This window comes from Lates calcarifer, linkage group LG4 (genome assembly GCF_001640805.2).
Source record: "Lates calcarifer isolate ASB-BC8 linkage group LG4, TLL_Latcal_v3, whole genome shotgun sequence".
Taxonomy (NCBI): domain Eukaryota; kingdom Metazoa; phylum Chordata; class Actinopteri; family Centropomidae; genus Lates; species Lates calcarifer.
This window is the reverse complement of record NC_066836.1, coordinates 6,004,573-6,022,826: the sequence shown is the minus strand read 5'-3', so window position 1 is coordinate 6,022,826 and position 18,254 is coordinate 6,004,573. Positions and strand designations below refer to the sequence as shown.

General features: G+C 41.6%; 2 protein-coding genes across 6 annotated transcripts in view; one reads left to right on the top strand and one right to left on the bottom strand.

The window, feature by feature from the left end:
- Positions 1 to 510: 510 nt before the first annotated feature.
- On the top strand, positions 511 to 4,884 carry napgb (N-ethylmaleimide-sensitive factor attachment protein, gamma b). Its single transcript, XM_018678039.2, has 12 exons — positions 511 to 686; positions 919 to 986; positions 1,083 to 1,167; positions 1,264 to 1,281; positions 1,372 to 1,402; positions 1,495 to 1,604; positions 1,747 to 1,813; positions 1,904 to 1,974; positions 2,143 to 2,221; positions 2,668 to 2,747; positions 2,929 to 3,058; positions 4,304 to 4,884. The coding sequence occupies exons 1-12, from the start codon at positions 631 to 633 to the stop codon at positions 4,442 to 4,444; spliced, it is 936 nt and encodes a 311-aa protein (XP_018533555.1). The 5' UTR covers positions 511 to 630; the 3' UTR covers positions 4,445 to 4,884.
- A 1,025-nt stretch (positions 4,885 to 5,909) lies between these two features.
- The window catches only part of LOC108884242 (piezo-type mechanosensitive ion channel component 2), a 73,136-nt gene continuing 60,791 nt past the window's right edge, over positions 5,910 to 18,254 (bottom strand). For all 5 annotated transcript variants that reach the window (XM_018678034.2, XM_018678035.2, XM_018678037.2 and 2 more), the window contains 16 exons: positions 17,062 to 17,757; positions 16,619 to 16,877; positions 16,233 to 16,412; positions 15,831 to 16,131; positions 15,398 to 15,530; positions 14,635 to 14,782; positions 14,344 to 14,555; positions 13,588 to 13,746; positions 12,949 to 13,096; positions 12,303 to 12,491; positions 11,391 to 11,483; positions 11,136 to 11,305; positions 10,855 to 10,974; positions 9,829 to 9,908; positions 9,314 to 9,521; positions 5,910 to 7,720 (listed from right to left, as the gene is read on the bottom strand). In XM_018678034.2, the coding sequence (XP_018533550.1) occupies positions 7,468 to 7,720; positions 9,314 to 9,521; positions 9,829 to 9,908; positions 10,855 to 10,974; positions 11,136 to 11,305; positions 11,391 to 11,483; positions 12,303 to 12,491; positions 12,949 to 13,096; positions 13,588 to 13,746; positions 14,344 to 14,555; positions 14,635 to 14,782; positions 15,398 to 15,530; positions 15,831 to 16,131; positions 16,233 to 16,412; positions 16,619 to 16,877; positions 17,062 to 17,757 (3,349 nt within the window). In that variant the 3' untranslated portion in view covers positions 5,910 to 7,467. The remainder of the gene's footprint in view (positions 7,721 to 9,313; positions 9,522 to 9,828; positions 9,909 to 10,854; positions 10,975 to 11,135; positions 11,306 to 11,390; positions 11,484 to 12,302; positions 12,492 to 12,948; positions 13,097 to 13,587; positions 13,747 to 14,343; positions 14,556 to 14,634; positions 14,783 to 15,397; positions 15,531 to 15,830; positions 16,132 to 16,232; positions 16,413 to 16,618; positions 16,878 to 17,061; positions 17,758 to 18,254) is intronic.

Here is an 18,254-nt window from a genome sequence, read left to right as displayed (position 1 = left end):
CACATTACAGCTACATTTACTGATGCACCTCAGTTTCAGACTTGTCCTGGAGTACATGTGCATCACTCCACGGTGAGAGGTAAAGCCACTGGAGGTCAGCAAAAAACAACAAAGTCAGATATTTTAAGGCACTTATCATGTCAGTGGGTTTTATGTTTTAGTTCTGCCTGTTATTTCAAGTGGTGGAAGATGTATTTAGATATTTTATGCATGCAAAACTATGAATGCAACAATTTAAATGTACTTTATATCAAGTAAAAGTCCTACATTCAATATCTCACTCTAAATCTCTGAGTATTATCAGCTGAATGTATTGTACTTTTATACAGCAGTTTAAGCTAGCAAAAAAAACACACAGGAAGCTATTATACTCCAATTTCAGGCAATGTTTAAAGCATAAAACAAACAAATATACGAACTACCAAGCATTTATTCTTATGTACGCAAACCGTTCCACTCCAACCGCGTTGTGTCATATATTTTGTCCTCGGCGGCGCCCGTAGCCTGCGACACCTTGTGACGTTACGGCTGAGGAGGAGTTCGTGTTAATCCAAACACCGAGGCAACAACAACGTCCACAGCGATTTATCGGCAACAAATTCGCTACATCACGTCGACTTAATCAACAGCATGGCCGCTCAGAAGATAAACGAAGCTCACGAGCACATAGCTAAAGCGGAAAAATGGCGAGTTACGACGTTAAATTCCGTTTATTTCCTGCTCAGAAAAAAACTAGATTGCTTCACTACTCATGTTAGCTAGCTGTAAGGCCACTGTGGCACATTCAGAAAGGTTATGCGACATAGACACATTAGCTACTATTGTGACTTGTTATGTAATTGACAATAAACCTGTAATATATCTGATTCTTCCTGCTTCATCTCTCTATAATCTGCGCATCATTCTGTGTTTCTGCAGCTTAAAGACAAGTCTGACAAAGTGGAAACCTGATTTTGACAGTGCTGCATCAGAATACGCCAAAGCAGGTGAGTTAAATCAGTATTATTCTCTATTATAATTTAATTCTTTAACACATTACCCCTCATTTTATTTACTGCTAACTGTCTGTCATATGTTTTTAGCCGTGTGCTTCAAGAATGCCAAGCAGTACGAGCAGGCAAAGGATGCCTACCTGAAGGAGGCTGAATATCACACAGAAAACAAGGCGTATCCTCTCTGTGCTCTCTCTCTCCACACAGACCTGTGACAAGACATTACTGTTGTTTTAAGTCTGTTTTATCATTTCCTTAACTTCCCCTTCAGGCTTTTTCATGCTGCAAAGTAAGTATATTGTGTATAAGCGTGTTATTAAGTTAGCAGCAAACGTAAAAACCCGCTTGTTTTATTCTAACTCCTCTTCCTCTTCATCAGGGCCATCGAACAGGCAGGTATGATGATGAAGGTGAGTGCAGACACAGTGTGAACACTATAAACAGATGGGAGATAATGTGTCCGCAGTAGAATTGTAACTGGACCATGTTTGCCTTGCAACAGGAACAAAAGAAGATGCCAGAGGCCATCCAGTACATAGAGAAAGCCTGTATGATGTACATGGAGAATGGGACTCCTGACACAGCTGCGATGGCTCTGGACAGGGCTGGAAAGTAAAAACACCACCTTATATTTCACACATTAGATCAGATTTAATTCCCTCAGCTGTGAACATAACAAGCAACCAGCAGATTTCACTATACTCTTTACTGCATGGATTTTCTCTCAAACTAAAACATGTTTTTTTCTCCTCAGACTGATCGAGCCTATAAACCTGGAGAAAGCTGTGGACCTGTATCAGAAGGCAGCTGGTGTGTTCGAGGTAACAACGAGCTGCTGACAATAACTGAATCATTTTACTGTTGTTGGTTTTATTTCGTTTAATAAGTACATCCTTGTTTTCTGCCTGTAGAACGAGGACCGTCTGCGTCAGGCTGTTGAACTGCTGGGCAAAGCCTCCAGACTTCTGGTCAGGTTAAAAAGGTAAATACCCACTTTATTGTGGTATAATAATAAAACTGACCTGAGCTGGCCCTTGTGTCTTTGTAATATTTTTCAACAGTAATAAATTCACGTATTAAGATTCAGATATGTGGAACTGCGGTACCTGCTCCTCTTCAATCCTCACCCTCTCCTCGTGTTTGTGATCAGGTTGGATGAGGCAGCGGTCGCTCTGCAAAAAGAGAAGAACATGTACAAAGAGATCGAGAACTTCCCCATGTGCTTCAAGGTGAGCAACCTTGTTTTTTCTCCACACACGTTACCCAGAACTTAGTGTGTTATTATAGTCAGTAGGAATTTAATATCCAGAGTAGACACTGTCTTGGTTTCACAGCAGGTTGTACTGTATAGGTTTAACACAGCCAGTGTAGTTTACTCACAGTGCAGCACAGCAGAAAGCAGCAGAGATTAAAAATGCTTCTGTGAGGTTGTTAGAAAACAAATTATACCAGCTGTGCAAATGAACAAATGAGTGTCCACACAGCAAATATTTGTTGGTAGGATAAATTAACAGTTGGTTCTGGTCTTTTTGGTGAAATTGTTAATAATAGAAAAAAGGAAGAAGTGTTAAAGGACCCTGACCTCTGACCCTCTACGGATGGAGACAAGACAAAGACACAAGTGAACTGAACCGATGACAAACTCGTATGTTTGTGTGTTCCTCTCATTCTTTAGAAAACAACTGCCCAGGTGCTGATTCATCTTCACAGAGGAGACTACGTCGCAGCTGATAAATGTGTCCGAGAAAGTTACAGGTACAAGGATTCACATCTGTTTCATTACCAACAGCTTACAGGAAAAACCATAACAGAAAAGAGTTTAAATTTTGTCATGGCTCGTCTCTCTCTCGGGATGTTGTTTACCGTTGACGTGACCTCACTGCTGCCTCTTACGCTGAGGATCATTACGTGAAGTGCCGCTTGATCTCCCCAACAGCCTGCCCGGCTACAGTGGAAGCGAAGATTGCGTTGCCATGGAGACGCTACTGCAGGGCTACGACGAGCAGGACGAGGACCAGGTCTACCGCGTGTGCAACTCACCTTTACTGAAGTACATGGACAACGACGTGAGTGCTGCTGACACATAATTACAAATAAAAGTGGTTTTATATTTTAATTTTTTTACAGTAAAGTGCCTCTCGTTTAGCCAACAGAGTATCAGGCGTGTGGCTTCAGTCTGATGATGCAGTAAATTTTTATATGCTGGATGATTTCCTGGAACATTAAGCTTTAAAGTATTTAATTTAAAGCTTTCTGGGTTTTTTTGCTATGACACTGCTGACTGTTTATATTAATGATCCAATGAATTGGAGTTCTTAGAGAAAGCTTTTATCCTTTTATTCTATTTCTTCAAACAGCACCACTGACAATATTTCATTTGTTTATTATCTCCTGTATGTATTAATATAGAAAAAACTTTAAAGCCCCTGAAAACAGGATCTCAAATTTTAAGTACTTCTCTGTAATATTAATTATTTTAAAGTTTTGGGAGAGAAAACTTACAGAAGCCACATTCATACAGAATTAACTTTAAGGAGAAGATGGGAAGTGAAGTATTCAATGTGCTCTGCATTGTTCCGGCATTTAGACGTGGTCTCTAAACATGGACGTTCAGCAGGACAAAGCCAGAGAGGAACAGCAGCACCTACCTGCAGCTGCAGCTGTACGGGGTCTTGCTCTCCTGATGGCTTTCTTTTTTTTTTTATCAGTCATCATATTGGTTCTCAAATAGGCCTCCAGACCTGTTGGTGACAGCATGTTTCTGTTCAGCAAAACCATTTTTGAGATCCAAGATTTGCACACACAAGTCAAATTTCACACTGATGTGATTTGTATTTATTTCTTTTCACCTCTAAAATCAACTACGTCTGTAATTTGCCGACATCTATTCCTGTTCCAGACAGGATTAAAATCACTGACAAGAGCAGATTGTATTAAAATCACAGCACCTCAGCTGGAGAGATAAATCCAGTCCACACTCAAACACTCAGCTAATCTGCTTCATCAGGACTTGGTGGGTTTGGTTTGATCAGATGTGCTTAAAGTGGCCTGGAAACATGAGCAAACAACCACACAACTATCAGTACATTTTGATTTGTTTGGAGACTTAAATATTGTGTCACTTTTTTTCCCACCTCCTAATTCAGTCCAATGAAATGCAGAAATGTCTGATATAAGATAACAACAACTTAACTGCAGAAAACGTTGTCTTCCTGTTGGCCCCCGTCAGTCACAGTCAGAAGCTGATTGAGAAAATAAGTTGTCAGGGCCTTTCAATCTGAGATCAGATTTTATTTCCTGCTGCTTCACAGTACGCCAAGCTGGCCATTTCCCTGAGGGTACCCGGAGGAGGAGGAAAGAAGAAGAAGGCTGCAGCCGCTCCACAGGGTGGTGCTGGTGGGGCGCCAGCTGCCGCCGAGGAGGAGGACGATTATGAGGGCGGGCTGTGTTAGCCCTCAGCCTCCTGAGTGCCGACTCTACCCATCTGCTGCTCCACCACTACACCCTCCGTGTACGAGTTTAAAAAACCGTGACAAACCCTCTCAGCTCCGAAGCCCAGATGGGCGACTGTTTTTGATCTTAATTGTGCAAAAAAAGAAATAAGAAGAAGAAAAAAAAGCAAATTAAAACAACCCTCAACCGTTACAGTAGGTGTTGCACAAGAGTCGCGTTTAAAGAGCCTTTTAATTTGTGTTTCTTTGAGGTGGATCCTCAGTGTAATGAAAAATCATTCTTCAGTGTTCAATAATGTATGAAAGCCTGTTGTATGTAAATGTTCTATTATTTCGCGTCTCTGTGAAGCTGTATATTTTTGCTGTTATTGTTAATGGATAGGTTACTATAAGATATATTAAAATCAGAAATAATCTAATAAATATGTCCAATAAGTTGATCGATGTATAGGTGTTTATTTGTAAGAAGTTAATTTATTCAGTATTGACGGCTGCAGCCTGTTGGAAGACGTACTGGAATAATATGCAATCAGTCTGTTAGTGCATGTTTGGAATAATTAAATGGTGAATCAAAATCAATGCTATGATGAATTTGTGAACATTACTGCTTAAAAATGATTCACACCGTTGTCTTGAACATAAGCGCTTATTCAAGTTACTTGAGAAACTTAAAAGTACTGCACAACTCCTGGCGACACAGCTTGTAGCCAGTCGTAGACTGTTTTCATTCGTCTACCTCGAGGTGTGTGTTATCCACCTTCAAATAAAAGTAAAATCATGGCTGTGTCTTATTTACAATTTACATACTACAATCCTCAAATTAAAGCAGCTGAAACATGAAAAAGGGACCATGCAGTGATGTTTTCAGTGCATTTTGTCCATTTATTCCCTGAATTTGTGTATTTGTGATTAATCCTGTTGCTCATACTGTATATGTGAGAAACCCTCTGTAAGGACAAGATCATTTAAATGCCAATTAGGAATATTACAATATGACTAAAAGTAATAAAGGGACTGTTTACATTTTTTTTTATTTGTGCCGTTGCCCACCTCTTGTATATTCCTCAAAAGCATATCTCCAAACTTTGCACATGCATCAATAAACATTTCCGTTGTGTGGCATTTTATGGTCTCTGTGCATTTTCTTAAATGAGTTAGCAGACTGATTTTCCACATCAGAGAGACTAACGGCGGCTGTAGATGTCTGCACCAAAATGGCCTCTGACAGACATGTAATGACTGTGTAGCTTCCTAAGACCTATTTATCTTTGATGAGGCTAATGCTCTCTCTCTCTCTCCCACTGTTAAGCGATATTTAATGCGCACACATTCATGCTATATTTGTGAATGACTCTGCAGTGCATCTGTGCATTAGCAGGATCAAAACTGGACTGTGAAAACTCTTGACCTGCTCATTCACAGTCTGTTTCCACAAGCAAACAGCAGCTGAATACAGAAACTCAACACCTTTCCAGATGTTTTTATTTGCACAACTCTGGACCTCTATCATACCACGTTGCCTTAACATACAGGTACAATTTCACATTTCATTCCTCCGCATCCCGTCCCCTTAAACTTGAATGTACATGTAATGAAAATTAGTCATGGCAATAATGAAGTTTCTCTTTCATGCTACAGTGTCCTCTAATGCATAGTTTGGACCAAAGGGCTTCAAAGTTTCAGCCCTTCATGTGAGGAATTCTTTTTTGTGTCTTCTTCTTCTTCGTTTTTTTTTTTTCTCCTCAGTGACTGAATGCACAGCTGTGGGCGCCACAGTGTTCATGAGTGTTGAATGTTTTAAAAACAGCGAGAGGTTCACAAGTGATGTGCAAGAGTCTACCACCTGATGCACGTTACCCTGATTCAGAAAACAGCCCTCTGCTGGTTTCGACTCTAGCCAACCTGTAGGTGATTCAACGTGGATGATTGGCAATTAATCTCATTCTCTGTGAGGAAAAAAACAGTCCACAGCTAAACAGATAAATTTACTTTCTTAATACAGCATCAAACTGTGTCCCTGTGCAGTAAACATACTCAGTATCAGTCCATCTGAACAATATCCACATTAAATTTCATGCCATTTAAATAGATCTCATCTTTTCTACAATCTCATTTTAAATCCATCAAAGCCTACATGTTGTAACGTGTAACTCATACAATGAATATCTGTGAAAACAGCTCTTCCTGAGAAAGATATGTAGCTGATAAGAGTTTTCAGTTCTTCTCATACAAACAAAATAAGGCAAGTAAAGATTGTCTGATAATGTTTTCTGCAGTGTGTCTCTGGAGAGGCTCCCCGTGTGGCCTCCGACATTCGGTGGTGGGGCAATGGTCGCGTCTCGGTCAGAACCGGCCTTTTCTTTCAGGTCCGCGTCCTTTGAAAAACTCGGGAGAAATGCGAGCTCGGTATTGCACAGTCCCACAATCAAAGCGTTCCAGTTGGAGAAAATTGTGCTCATGTGGTCGTTATTGTGCACTTTATTTGTTGTTGGGAAGCCCTTAAAGAGTAAAGTCGCAGCCAGTTTGAGCTTCTCCTTGCCCGCTGTGCAATTGTGAAAATGTCAAGACGACAGGACGTGAAGAGCAGTGAGGGGTGTTTAAAAATCGACATATTAGGGATAAGACTTTTTATACCTTAGGAAAAAATTGTCCTAAAAGAGTTCTCTGTCTCCAACTGATCACCAGCTATTTTATCCACTGGATGCCAAACTGAGTCAGGTTTTGCGAGATAGATACAGCACCGGCAAACTTGTGCTCAATTGTTAATAATATAACTGCAATTTGTTGTTGTTTTTCATTAGTTAAGAGTAAAAAATACCAGTTTATAACTCAAAAAAGTGCTTTTGTGTGGAGTTAACGCTGCATCGCTGCCATCAGAGCTCAGCTGAGGAGGACACAGTGGGTCCTCAGCTGTGTTGTGCTCCCCCAGCTGGCAAATGGGCTGAAATAGTGGCTCACACCAGCAGAGCGACCACCCAGCGACTCGCCTTCATAATTTAACGCCCCCCTCCCCTCGCTGAGTTTCACTGAGTTTTCTCCCGGGTCCACTTGATCATAGTTTCTGGCGAGCGGTAGAGGAAGATGAGTTTGGCGTACATGTCCTCCTCCAGGTCCAGTTCCCCCGTCTCTCGGACCAGGAAGATGTCGGTGCACAGCTTGAGGATGCGGTCCACGTTGGGCAGCTCCTCAAACATGATGGTGTGGGAGATACCGCTGAAGAACTCGCGCACGAACTTGCCGATGACCAGAACCACAGAGGCGTACAGGCCCATGATCCTAGACAGGGAAGAGAGGAAGGAACCGTTTTTAGATTCCTTACAATCTTATCCCTCCAAGGGATCAAGGCTGAATATCTCAGGAACGGTTACAAAGGTTGCCGTGTTATTCTGTGGACATTCATGGTTCCCAGAGGATAAATCCAAACTACTCTGACGTATTGTCTAGTGCCTTCAGCAGATTAAAGTGTTTGCTTATCCTGTCATAATGTCAACATCTACTAGAAGCATTGGCGTCAAATTTGAAGATGGGTGATCCTCTGACTTTTCTTCTAGAGCCATCATTTGTGGTTTTAAGTGAAATATCTCAACAACTATTTAATGGATTGTCATGAAAGTTGGTGCAGACATTAACGTCCGTCTCAGGATGAATTATAAAAACTTACTTCAATCTTTTCATCTTTTTATCAGGTCATATTTTAAATTTGTCCAGTACTTTGGTTGGTACAGCTTCACAGAGCTGCTCACATGGCTGTTTGTCTAGTTTGTACACGTGAGCAAAAGACAAAAGACACTACTCTCCATGTGCGAGCAATCAACATGCTCACTCTCTTTACAGTCAGGAACAGAGTGACAGTTTCCCATTTGAAATTTGACGTAGGAGTAAATGTCTCTGCTTTCAACAAAAGCGGTGACCATTAAGTAACATTTTCTACTCATCTTTTCAGGAGCAGTTTTAATCTGATGCTGCACCACCAGACTGATTGAATCCACCAGCCCACCTCTTCTCTTTTATCTCACACTGTGTTTTATTATGTTTTCTGCCCACAGACTTGAGATGAGCTTGAAATAGTCTGATAAACAATTCTTGGCACAAGATCTACTCACTGGATATTTTGTGGGTTTTCAGCCATGTCACAGCTTTTGCGAGCAGTGTGGCGTTTGCTCAGCTGTCACGAACTGTGGTCACTTGTCATCTCATCACATGATCTTAGTGTGTAATATCAATGCCATGCTAACAGGTGTTCATATACAAAGGGGATTGAATGGACTCTGGCATTGGATGTGTGAATGAAAACGTCTGCAAACGTTGCACAGATCATCACTCCTCATCAAACGCTTCTTAACTCTCCTCATCATCAACAGCTCAGCTGCTTAGGAACAAGAGTCATGCTGGGTTGTCACTACATGTGTCAACAGTATAAATGTAAAACAGCAGGAAGCTGATGTGTGAGTGAGTATTTTGTACATTGGTCTTTTAGATCACCCCTTAAAATGAGGCTTTGCCTATTTGCAATCACTCATCACCCCTGGCATATGTCTATGTTTTCAAATGATTCAAACTGTTTTTTTTATACTTTGAAGGGCCCCGAAGATGTGAAATTAAAAAGTAATCATGAGCTATTAAAAAGCAAAGACTAGAGAAAGTCCACAAAAATATATAAAACATAATTTTGTGTTTGTGTTTTGCTGCTTTCCTATCTTGTCAATCATTTCACAACTCAAATTAATCTTCCAACTTACAGCTTACAAAATGTATAAAACCTAAAATGTAAAATGTTTCTTGAATATAAACAAAGACATTTCACTGAAACACCAAAGTGGGACACGTCTTTTTTTTCTTTTAAATTCACAAATTTCAGATACCACTTACCCGTATCCAGCCAGGAAACCCAAACTCGGGGGGCTGACTTGGTCACTGAATACATAGATGTCCAGACCTGCTGCTTCATCCATTTTTGGACTCTTTTTGTCTAATATGCCGGGCTCTGTCTGGTTGACAACCCACCATTCCTGGGTCTGATTTGAAGAAGCCTCATTTTTTCGCTTTAAGGTCACGGTTATGTTCATCATCATATCATCTACAAGGATGAAGAAGGACATTATGCTAGTTATTGTCATCAGATGCAATTTACACTTTTAGGACATTTGCAAAAACTCTCTCAAAACAGTAACCAAACATTGTCAGTAAGAGCAGAAAATTAACAAGTATATGATTAAATATCAATGAGAAATTCTTTTACGTTGTTACTAAGAACTGAACAGGTGTTTATTTACTGAAAAGTTAAATTTCCAAAGTCTAAAGTTTTCTTTGTTGTCACCAAGCAACAACTAAGCAAACATCACAGTCAGTCCGCTCTGTACAGTGTTAAAGATGGAGATGTTCACCTTCAGAAAACTGCTCAACAGGTTTAGCATCTGCATCACTGGGGGCTCGAATGTATCGAGGAACGATGTCGGCTAGGGTCCTGCAGAGGAAAAGAGGCGGTTAACTGCCAGTGCGTTTATTAGGAAAAGACTCGGGGTCAGTATTATGATACAGTGTCGCTCTTGTATTAATTGTTGTCCTGTTTAATCGTGTAGAAAATCCACCTTATATAGTATAAATCATACATGACTGTGAGATGAAGAGATGAGAAGACGGATACCATTCATGTGTGTGTGTTACAGCTGGAGCCAGAGGCTTGGCTCAGCATTATGTCTGGAAACAGGAGATAAACTTCTAAATGAATCTTTAAAGCTCATTAATCAATATGCTGTGTTCCAAACAGGAAGTGGAAGTTGTAGAGATGTAGAGAGAAACACTGTGAATTAGCCAAACAAATGAAGAAAGAAAGAAAGAGATACAAAGATATCAACACACTGAGCCAACTGTAACACTGAAGATGGTCCGAGTACTGGAAAACTAGCTAGCAAGCAGGAACAGTTAGCTAATCATAATGGATGAACAACAGATAAGAAATCATTAGCCTATGAAAATGACTAGCATTTGAAATTAACAGCTAAAAGTAATGGATAAAAGTTAGCGAGAGTAGCTAAACAGTTAGCTGAAATAAATGGTGTCAATAAAGGGTTACGTCAGTTCCTCTGACAGGACAAGAAGGTTGGGAACCGCTGCCCTAAAACTACAATGTGTTTGTTGTTCTGCTAGTAGCTTTGTAGCTAGTTGCTACCTGGTGATTATGTTCCTGTTTTCTGTGTTTAAAATGTCTTATCGCAAACTCAGAACTGAGGTACAAGCATTGTTTCATACTGAGATAGTTTGTGAATATTTTCAACTTGAGTATATACATTTATATATTATTACCCAACTACATATACTCCTTAAACTGACAAAAATTAAGTTAAAAAACAAGGGAACGATTTCATCTGTGACTGGCTGATATTAGAGTTTAACTCAGCTGATATACTCACACTTGCAAACCGCTTCCCTCCCCTTGAAGGACTTTAATGAGCTCCTGTTTTGTTGCATTGTTTATTCGTGCTACATGTTTGCCAGATGCCATTTCAGCCTTGGCACCAAGACTTAAGTTCCTGAGATCACAAAAAGAGGAAAGACACACTGATATTAGCATCTGTAGAGTCTGTAAGTTCAACCGTAGATTATAATTCATCCACCTTCTAGCTGTCACATAGTTAGATACAGGTATGTGCTGTGAATGGATAGTAGGAACGAATATTTTGTCACTGCGTACCTTTGCACAGTCCAGGACACAGTGATGGGAAATTCCTCGTCGGAGGTCAACATGTCTTTCAGGTTATCTCTGCTCGGTGGACTGATGGTCCACAGAGAGTTGGAGTTGCCTTTCAGCCGAGCGATGACGAGGTCCTCTGGCATGTAGCCCTCCAGCCACTGCAGGGCATCCTAACCCCAACACAGAAACACTCAGGAATACACTGGACAGAATTTCACTGAACCGTGACATGTGTGTTGTATTTCTCGTACTTACATCGTTACCCAAATATTTCTTGGTAAATGTTTCAAATTCTTCCCGCGTCACAGCCTGCAGTTGTTTTTGCTGCGCGCTCATGGTGAAGATGGGCTGCGGGCAGAGGGCAGAGGGGACTCTTGTTAAAGGAGCCGTGTGTAGGATTTAGTGGCATCTAGAGGTGAAAACGCAGACTGCAACCAACTGCATACCTGTCGCCCTCACCCCTCCCTTTCCAAGCATGTCAGAGTCTACAGTAGCCGTCAGGGAACAAAATGGCGTCAACTACCACTTTGACTAGTCTGTCCAGTGAAGAGGTTTGTTCATATAGCTACATTTAAATATAAGTTGATAGGTAATAGCTGACATGTACTCTCGTCGTCATCTTCGTCAAATTTAGAATACAAGCTGCGACGTCAACATAAAAACAAACAAGACTCCTGCATGGTTTGGTTTGTCCACTCTGGGCTACTGTAGAAACATGGTTGACTCTGTGAAAGACAACCCACTCCCTATGTAGATATAAATGGCTCATTCTAAGCAAACAAAAACACAACACTTACTAGTTTTAGGTGATTATACACCAATAAAAACATACTTATGTATATTATATTCCATTTCTACCAACAGATTCCCATAAATGTTACACACTGGTCCTTTAGGTCCAAATACACTGACTAACTTTTGAAATGTATAACTTGTTTCTTCAGTTTTGTTGCTGGAGAAACGGCACTGAATCTGTCAACAACAACAAACAGAACTCACACCACCTCAAAAATATAAGCACACTTCAAACGCCTGCCATCTCCTGGCAACACCACTACTGTTAAATGTGGTGCTTAATTTATTTAAAAGATATGCTGTCTCTACACTTTAAAAAATTATACTAAAGAGGTACCCCGCCTGTTAAAAAGTGAGTCCAAGTGTCCGCACCTGAAAGCCGGCCAGGGTGATTTCGAGCGAGACATCCAGTGGCGCGTTGACAACTCCGGCGACAGATTTCACGAGAGACATAAAAAGCAGCGGGAACCAGACAATGCAGATGAGCAGCATCACAATCATCCCTCCCATCCCGTACTTCACCACCTTCTTCTTCTTCTGGCCTCGCGGCTGAGGGTATCTCTGCAGATGGATGAGATAAAGGGCAGCGAGACGTATTATTTCACTCGGCTATGTGGCAAAACAGTTGTTGTTTTTACAGCACAGTGCATCACTTTGAAAACTTTGTTCCATCTTTGTGTATGTTTTTTATGTCAGGACTATTTTTGAAATCAGTACATGAAGACTGAACAAGATAGCAAGTGTATTATTTACAATAGAGAGGCACAGAATAAAGACATTTTTGTGTTTTTTCAGAAATACTGGGCACCACAGACATAATATATCTTTGCTGTTTAATATACAGTACTTTGCAGAAATAAATTTTACTTTCAGCCATCATCTAGCCAGTGCAGATCAGAATTTATTCCTCATGAGGCAGCAAACACAAAGATAAATATCAGCCTGAATTCCGATATGACAGGTTTTGGCTGCGGAGGTAATTCTTTTCACACTAGGCCGATGCCACAATGAAAAACACCTTCTCAGACTCTCTCCAGCACTTGAGGATGAAGATGTGAGCGTAGATATCCTCCACACAGATCCAGCTGGACAGAGACAGCGAGGTGTCGGTCCAAACCCAGTCCATCACGGCTCGCAGCTCCGTCAGAAACGGCACCAGGCGGAAACTGGAAACAACAAACCTGTTTTAGTTATCATGGTAAAAATGAGAGACTGAAATAAGGTGTAACAGGCAATGGTTTCACCTATAGGGGCTCTGTGGAACTTTTTGTTTGTTTGTTTATCTCAACATAAATGTAATAATCTACTGACTGAAGGAGTGGGGAATTTTCAGAGGCCATCCAAATTCAAACTCAAAGCTACTAAGTGACTGCCCCAGGATTTCCCAGATTTAGTTATTCCAACTTTCTCTCTCCTCTTATATAAGATTCTGGAAATGATCATATGATGATATGTTTTTGCTTGATTGATCATTTCAGACCTAAACCTGATATTAAAGATCCAAAAGACTAACACTAACAATCAGAAATGCTGCTGTTCCCTTTAACTCCAGGTGTGATGTTTTTGCAGCAGCAGCTAACTGACATCCCGACATGACCAGGGCCTTGGACCTGTTTGTCCAGCTGGAAGAAATGATTCTTCCCTCTGTGTAACTCACCCTTGAAACAGGAAGAGGTTGACATAATTGTAGCTCTTGGTGAGGAAGTTTCCCAGGACGCGGGTGGGATAACCACAGCGGATCTGATAGGCCGACAGCCCGAAGTAGATGCACTTGACAAAATACCACATCTGAGCGACTGGGTTGTCACTGAATCGCCTGCAAGGGAAAAAGAAAAGAGACACAAAAGAGTGTTTAAAAATGGTTCAAGATGGGTTTTCTCTTTTTTTAAACCACAGATGTAATTTATAGATGGCACAACAAACTCCTAACATGTCTCTAAATTTCAGATTTTGCAACAAACAAAATAACTTGACCGCACATAAAAACACAAATTCCTGCCAGCTGTAAAACACACAGAACCAGAACAGGGGCTTCTGGCAATGAAGAACCTTCCAAGAGGTATTATTTTTATCTTTAGAAAATTAAAAAAAAAAAAAACAGAAATGATTATATTATGATGATTATTTTCAGTATCAATTCATTTAGCGATTTTGAACAGGTCCAAAAATAGTGAAAATGTGCATCACAAGTTCCTAGAGCCCGAGGTCTTCAAATCACTTGTTCTGTTTGACCAAAATCCAAAAGATATTCAATAAAGAGCCATGAAAACGTGATGAACTCGCTCCCTTTGGACTTAAGATCTGTGGACACTGTTGATAGCTTTAAGAGAAAACTTAAAACCCACCTGTGCCAGAGTCATTCTTTAGATTAAAATCTAATCATATCTAATGTGAGGTAAGATTAAACTCTTACTTCATTGTGACTCCTGGCAGGATAAAGAACATCCAGAAGTGGATGCCAAAGACCAGGATGACCTGGAAGATGACTTTGCCCAAAACAGACTTTCTGAGGTAGAGGGCCCGGTCCACCACCATGGTCCCAAACTGGATCAGGACCATGACCAGGAAAGGTCCTGGCACCTGATCCTCAGACAGAGATGAGGTGATGTCTGCCGCTGAGTGTTTCTGAAGGAGAAGAGGAATTTCGTCAAGTAATGTATCAAAGAAGAAGATGTCAGTGTCATCTAAATGTAAATAAACCTACACCAAACGCCCAGAATCCAAACACAATGATGATGAAGTCGACGGTGTCAGCGAGGAACATCAGCACATAGACGTCTGTGACCGCACTGTACTCTGGGTGGATCAGGTTATAGAAGAACTGCCTCATGGGAAGGTAGATCTCCAGGACCCTACAAAGAACAGGGGTTAATGTAATTATCATGAGTGAGGAAGCAGCTGAAAATGGTCCGGGTCAGTCTACCCCACAGGACCACAGTCAGGAAAACATGTTGTTTATGATGGAATCAGATCAAATTAAAGCCCATAAAACAATGAAACAGTTTGTAAAATAAAGTTGATGTGATAGATCAGACACCACTGGTCTTATGTGGGGAAAACCTAAACGCTTTAAATATTATTTCATTGTGTTTCAGTTAACTGTTCTGGACGTAATATCTCAGAAACCACTTGTTCCACTGTGATTAAATTTAGAACAATAACATGTTTTGATCGTCTGTTGCAGCACTTACAAAAATTACACTGACTTGGCCTGACGGGAATGCTGTAATTAAAGGTCTAAATTTAGACCTTTGAAAGGTTTTGGCTGGTGTATCACTGTGATGTGATTTTCCACAGTGCATCTTCCATTATTCATCCAGAATATTTGCTGAGCACACTTCTCATCAGTGCCCTCATAAAGTTACACACTTTTCTTGTACAGCCACATTTGAGAGTGTTGACCAGTAAACAGCGGAGGGTGGAGTTTTTAGAGACAAAGGAACCACAGCTTTTGGTTTTTGTCGTACCGCTTTATGATGAAAGCTTTTGCTTTATAGAGCTGCTCTCTCAGCTTCTCCATAATCATCTGTTTGCGGGTCTTCTGATGGACACTGGCCTCGCTGCCGTCCCGTCGGCTGCTGTTGTGGGAAGCGGTACTTCCTGTGGAAACAATTTACATTTCGAGTTGTAAATGAACCATGGCGAGACATTGAGTCACTGACGCAGCCACAAACAAAGACCTGGATCCAAGGGTAGTGGATAGAGACCACAAGAAATTATTGTCTGGTGTGACATAAGTTCCGAGATTTCAGTTTCAGTTTTATGTTGTTATGATTATTATATGATGGAAGAGTGAGTCATTATACATTTTGCAAAATGACACATTCATTTCAAAGCTGTTAAAAGTGAATTTTTTGCAATCAGAAACCACCATAAACCGTCATTAAGTAGCATCCTGACCTCTCTTTGACCTCGCAGAGGAGTGAAGAGATCTGTGAGAAATGTGCGAGCCCCCGCTGGAGCTCTTCCGACGCTGGTAGGTCTGCTGCTGTGGGAAGTGCACCTGGACGTGTCCTGAATCTATGGAGGTCCCGAAGTTTATGGACCTCAAGGTTTGACCAGAGCCTCTCCTCTCACTGATCAGTGAGGAGGCAGGTTCAGACTCCTTGTCACTCTCCTCCTTGCCCTCGTCCTCGGACTCGCTCTGATGAGGAGGCTCCTTCTTCTCTTTGGGGTCGTCCTCGTCCCACAGACCGTGGCACTGGAATTGGAAAAGCTTTGTTATTTTTCACAGGACATCTATCAACTGTTGAGTTTGCTCTTGATACCCAGGTTATTCACGTATTCTGTGTTTGCAGGTACCTTCAGAATGGATCTGTGGAAGAAGAGAGCCAGCAGCTGAACCAGGTCGTAGTGGACGTAACCGTCCTTCTTCTCCACACCGATGATGTTGGGAGGGTGATACGGTTTGTTCTTATCTAAACTTTTCTGGTTGAAGGGGAAGAAGCCAAACTGGAAGAAGTACTTGATGACGATGGTGACCTTGTGGGAAAACAACATCAGTGTCAGTGCTGCTTTCCAGACCACAGACATTTGCATTTAATTGACACATAAATGCAACAAAATCATCTTTGTACTCCCACCTGATTGTCAAAAATACAGAATACCAAGTAATTCAACGATTGGAAAATAATACCAATTCCAGTTTTGACTTGTTTTGCAAATATCATCCTCATATCTGACCGTACCTCGGTGTAGACGATGGCTGTCATCCAGTAGCGCTTACTGGGCCGAGGCACGGACAGCATGGCCCAGAGGAAGATGGTGATGGGAAGGACCAGGGTGGCGCAGGAGGCCGACACCATGTGGTTGATGATGATGACCAGGTAGCACACCATCTCTGAGTGGGCCACCAGCATGTTGTACAGGGCGTAGCAGAGCTGGAGGATCAGAGGCTGGCAGTTGTAGAATTTATCTGACTGCTCCAGCTCCTCATCATAAAACATCCTGGGAGACAGAAACATGGATAAATGGGCTTATACTACCCTTTACTAAAAACTGTGACTTCACGAAAATACAGAGGATCAACATGACTACAAAAGATACAGAACAACTACACAGATGCAAAATGACCACACTGAGACACAAATGATCAAAAAGAGACACAAAAGCTTCATGTGTTTGGACTTACTTGTTGAGCAGCAGTTCGCTGGCGGTCAGCTCAGTGGTCATAGAGGGCAGCATGATGTCTGACCTGCTGTCTGAGCGGCTGTCAGAGGTCATGACCATACGCCTTTTCCTCTCCGTGTCGCTCTCGTCGTCGCTGATTTCTAGACGGTCGAAGCTGACCGCCTTGCTGTAGCTGGGGGGAACGTCAGCGTCAGACGTTTTGGAGGCGTCTGTATCAGGGGTGTAAAGGAGCCCCGCTCGCCCCTCTGTCTGCATGAAGTCCTGCTGTCCTACTCCATCTTCACCCTCAGTGATGAAGTCTTTGTCTTGGACAGAAGAGGCACACTCTGCCTCCTCCTGCCTGAGGGAGGGGCCCTCACCCACGCAAAAAGACTCCCAGGGAGCCTCTTCTCTCTCCTGGTCCTCTGGAACCTCTGATTCCTCCTCAACCTCCTCAACCTCCTCACCCTCCATTCCCTCCTGCCCCTCCTGCCCCCCCTGCCCCTCCTGCCCCTCCTGACCTTCACCAACCTCCTCTTCCACCCTAGGCTCTCCGTCACTCCAGGGATCACCCTCAGCCCCCTGACTGTCTTCAACCTGTTTGGTTTCCCAGGGATCCTGCTGCCTGTCGTCCCCTTGATCCTGCTCGTCCTCCACTTCTTCTATGGTGTCTGTGGTGCCCTGTCTGGAGTAGAGCGTGACGCACTGGGTCGCTTCACTGCAAGAGGACATAAACAGCAGGGACTGTGTCAATCGGCATTCAAACATCCTTTTTCAGAAGAACATTTGTAAAATCAAAACTGAAGTCTGTCATAGAATCAGTCTCACAGTTTATATAAAATATATTTTTTTAATCTGCACACTTGACACACTTGACAATTAAATGGTTTTTAAAAAGGGCATTGTTCCTGTTATTTTTCTTTTATACAGAATCAAAAGAATGTTGTTGTATGCAAATATAAAGATATTTTAAGTGTTTTTTTTTTATACTCCAATGAGGATATATTCTTTATCTGTTTTAACACCAGCCTCTACTAATCAGCTCCCACAGGAAGAGTTACAGATGTTAACAAAATGTTAAAACTATATTACAGTGTGTTGTATACATGACTTAAATGTTAAGATACAGCAGGTAAATGCAATACAGTGTTACTGAATAAACACGTTCCGAAAATAAATAGGTCTATACTAAACATAGTAAACACTGAGGCGACT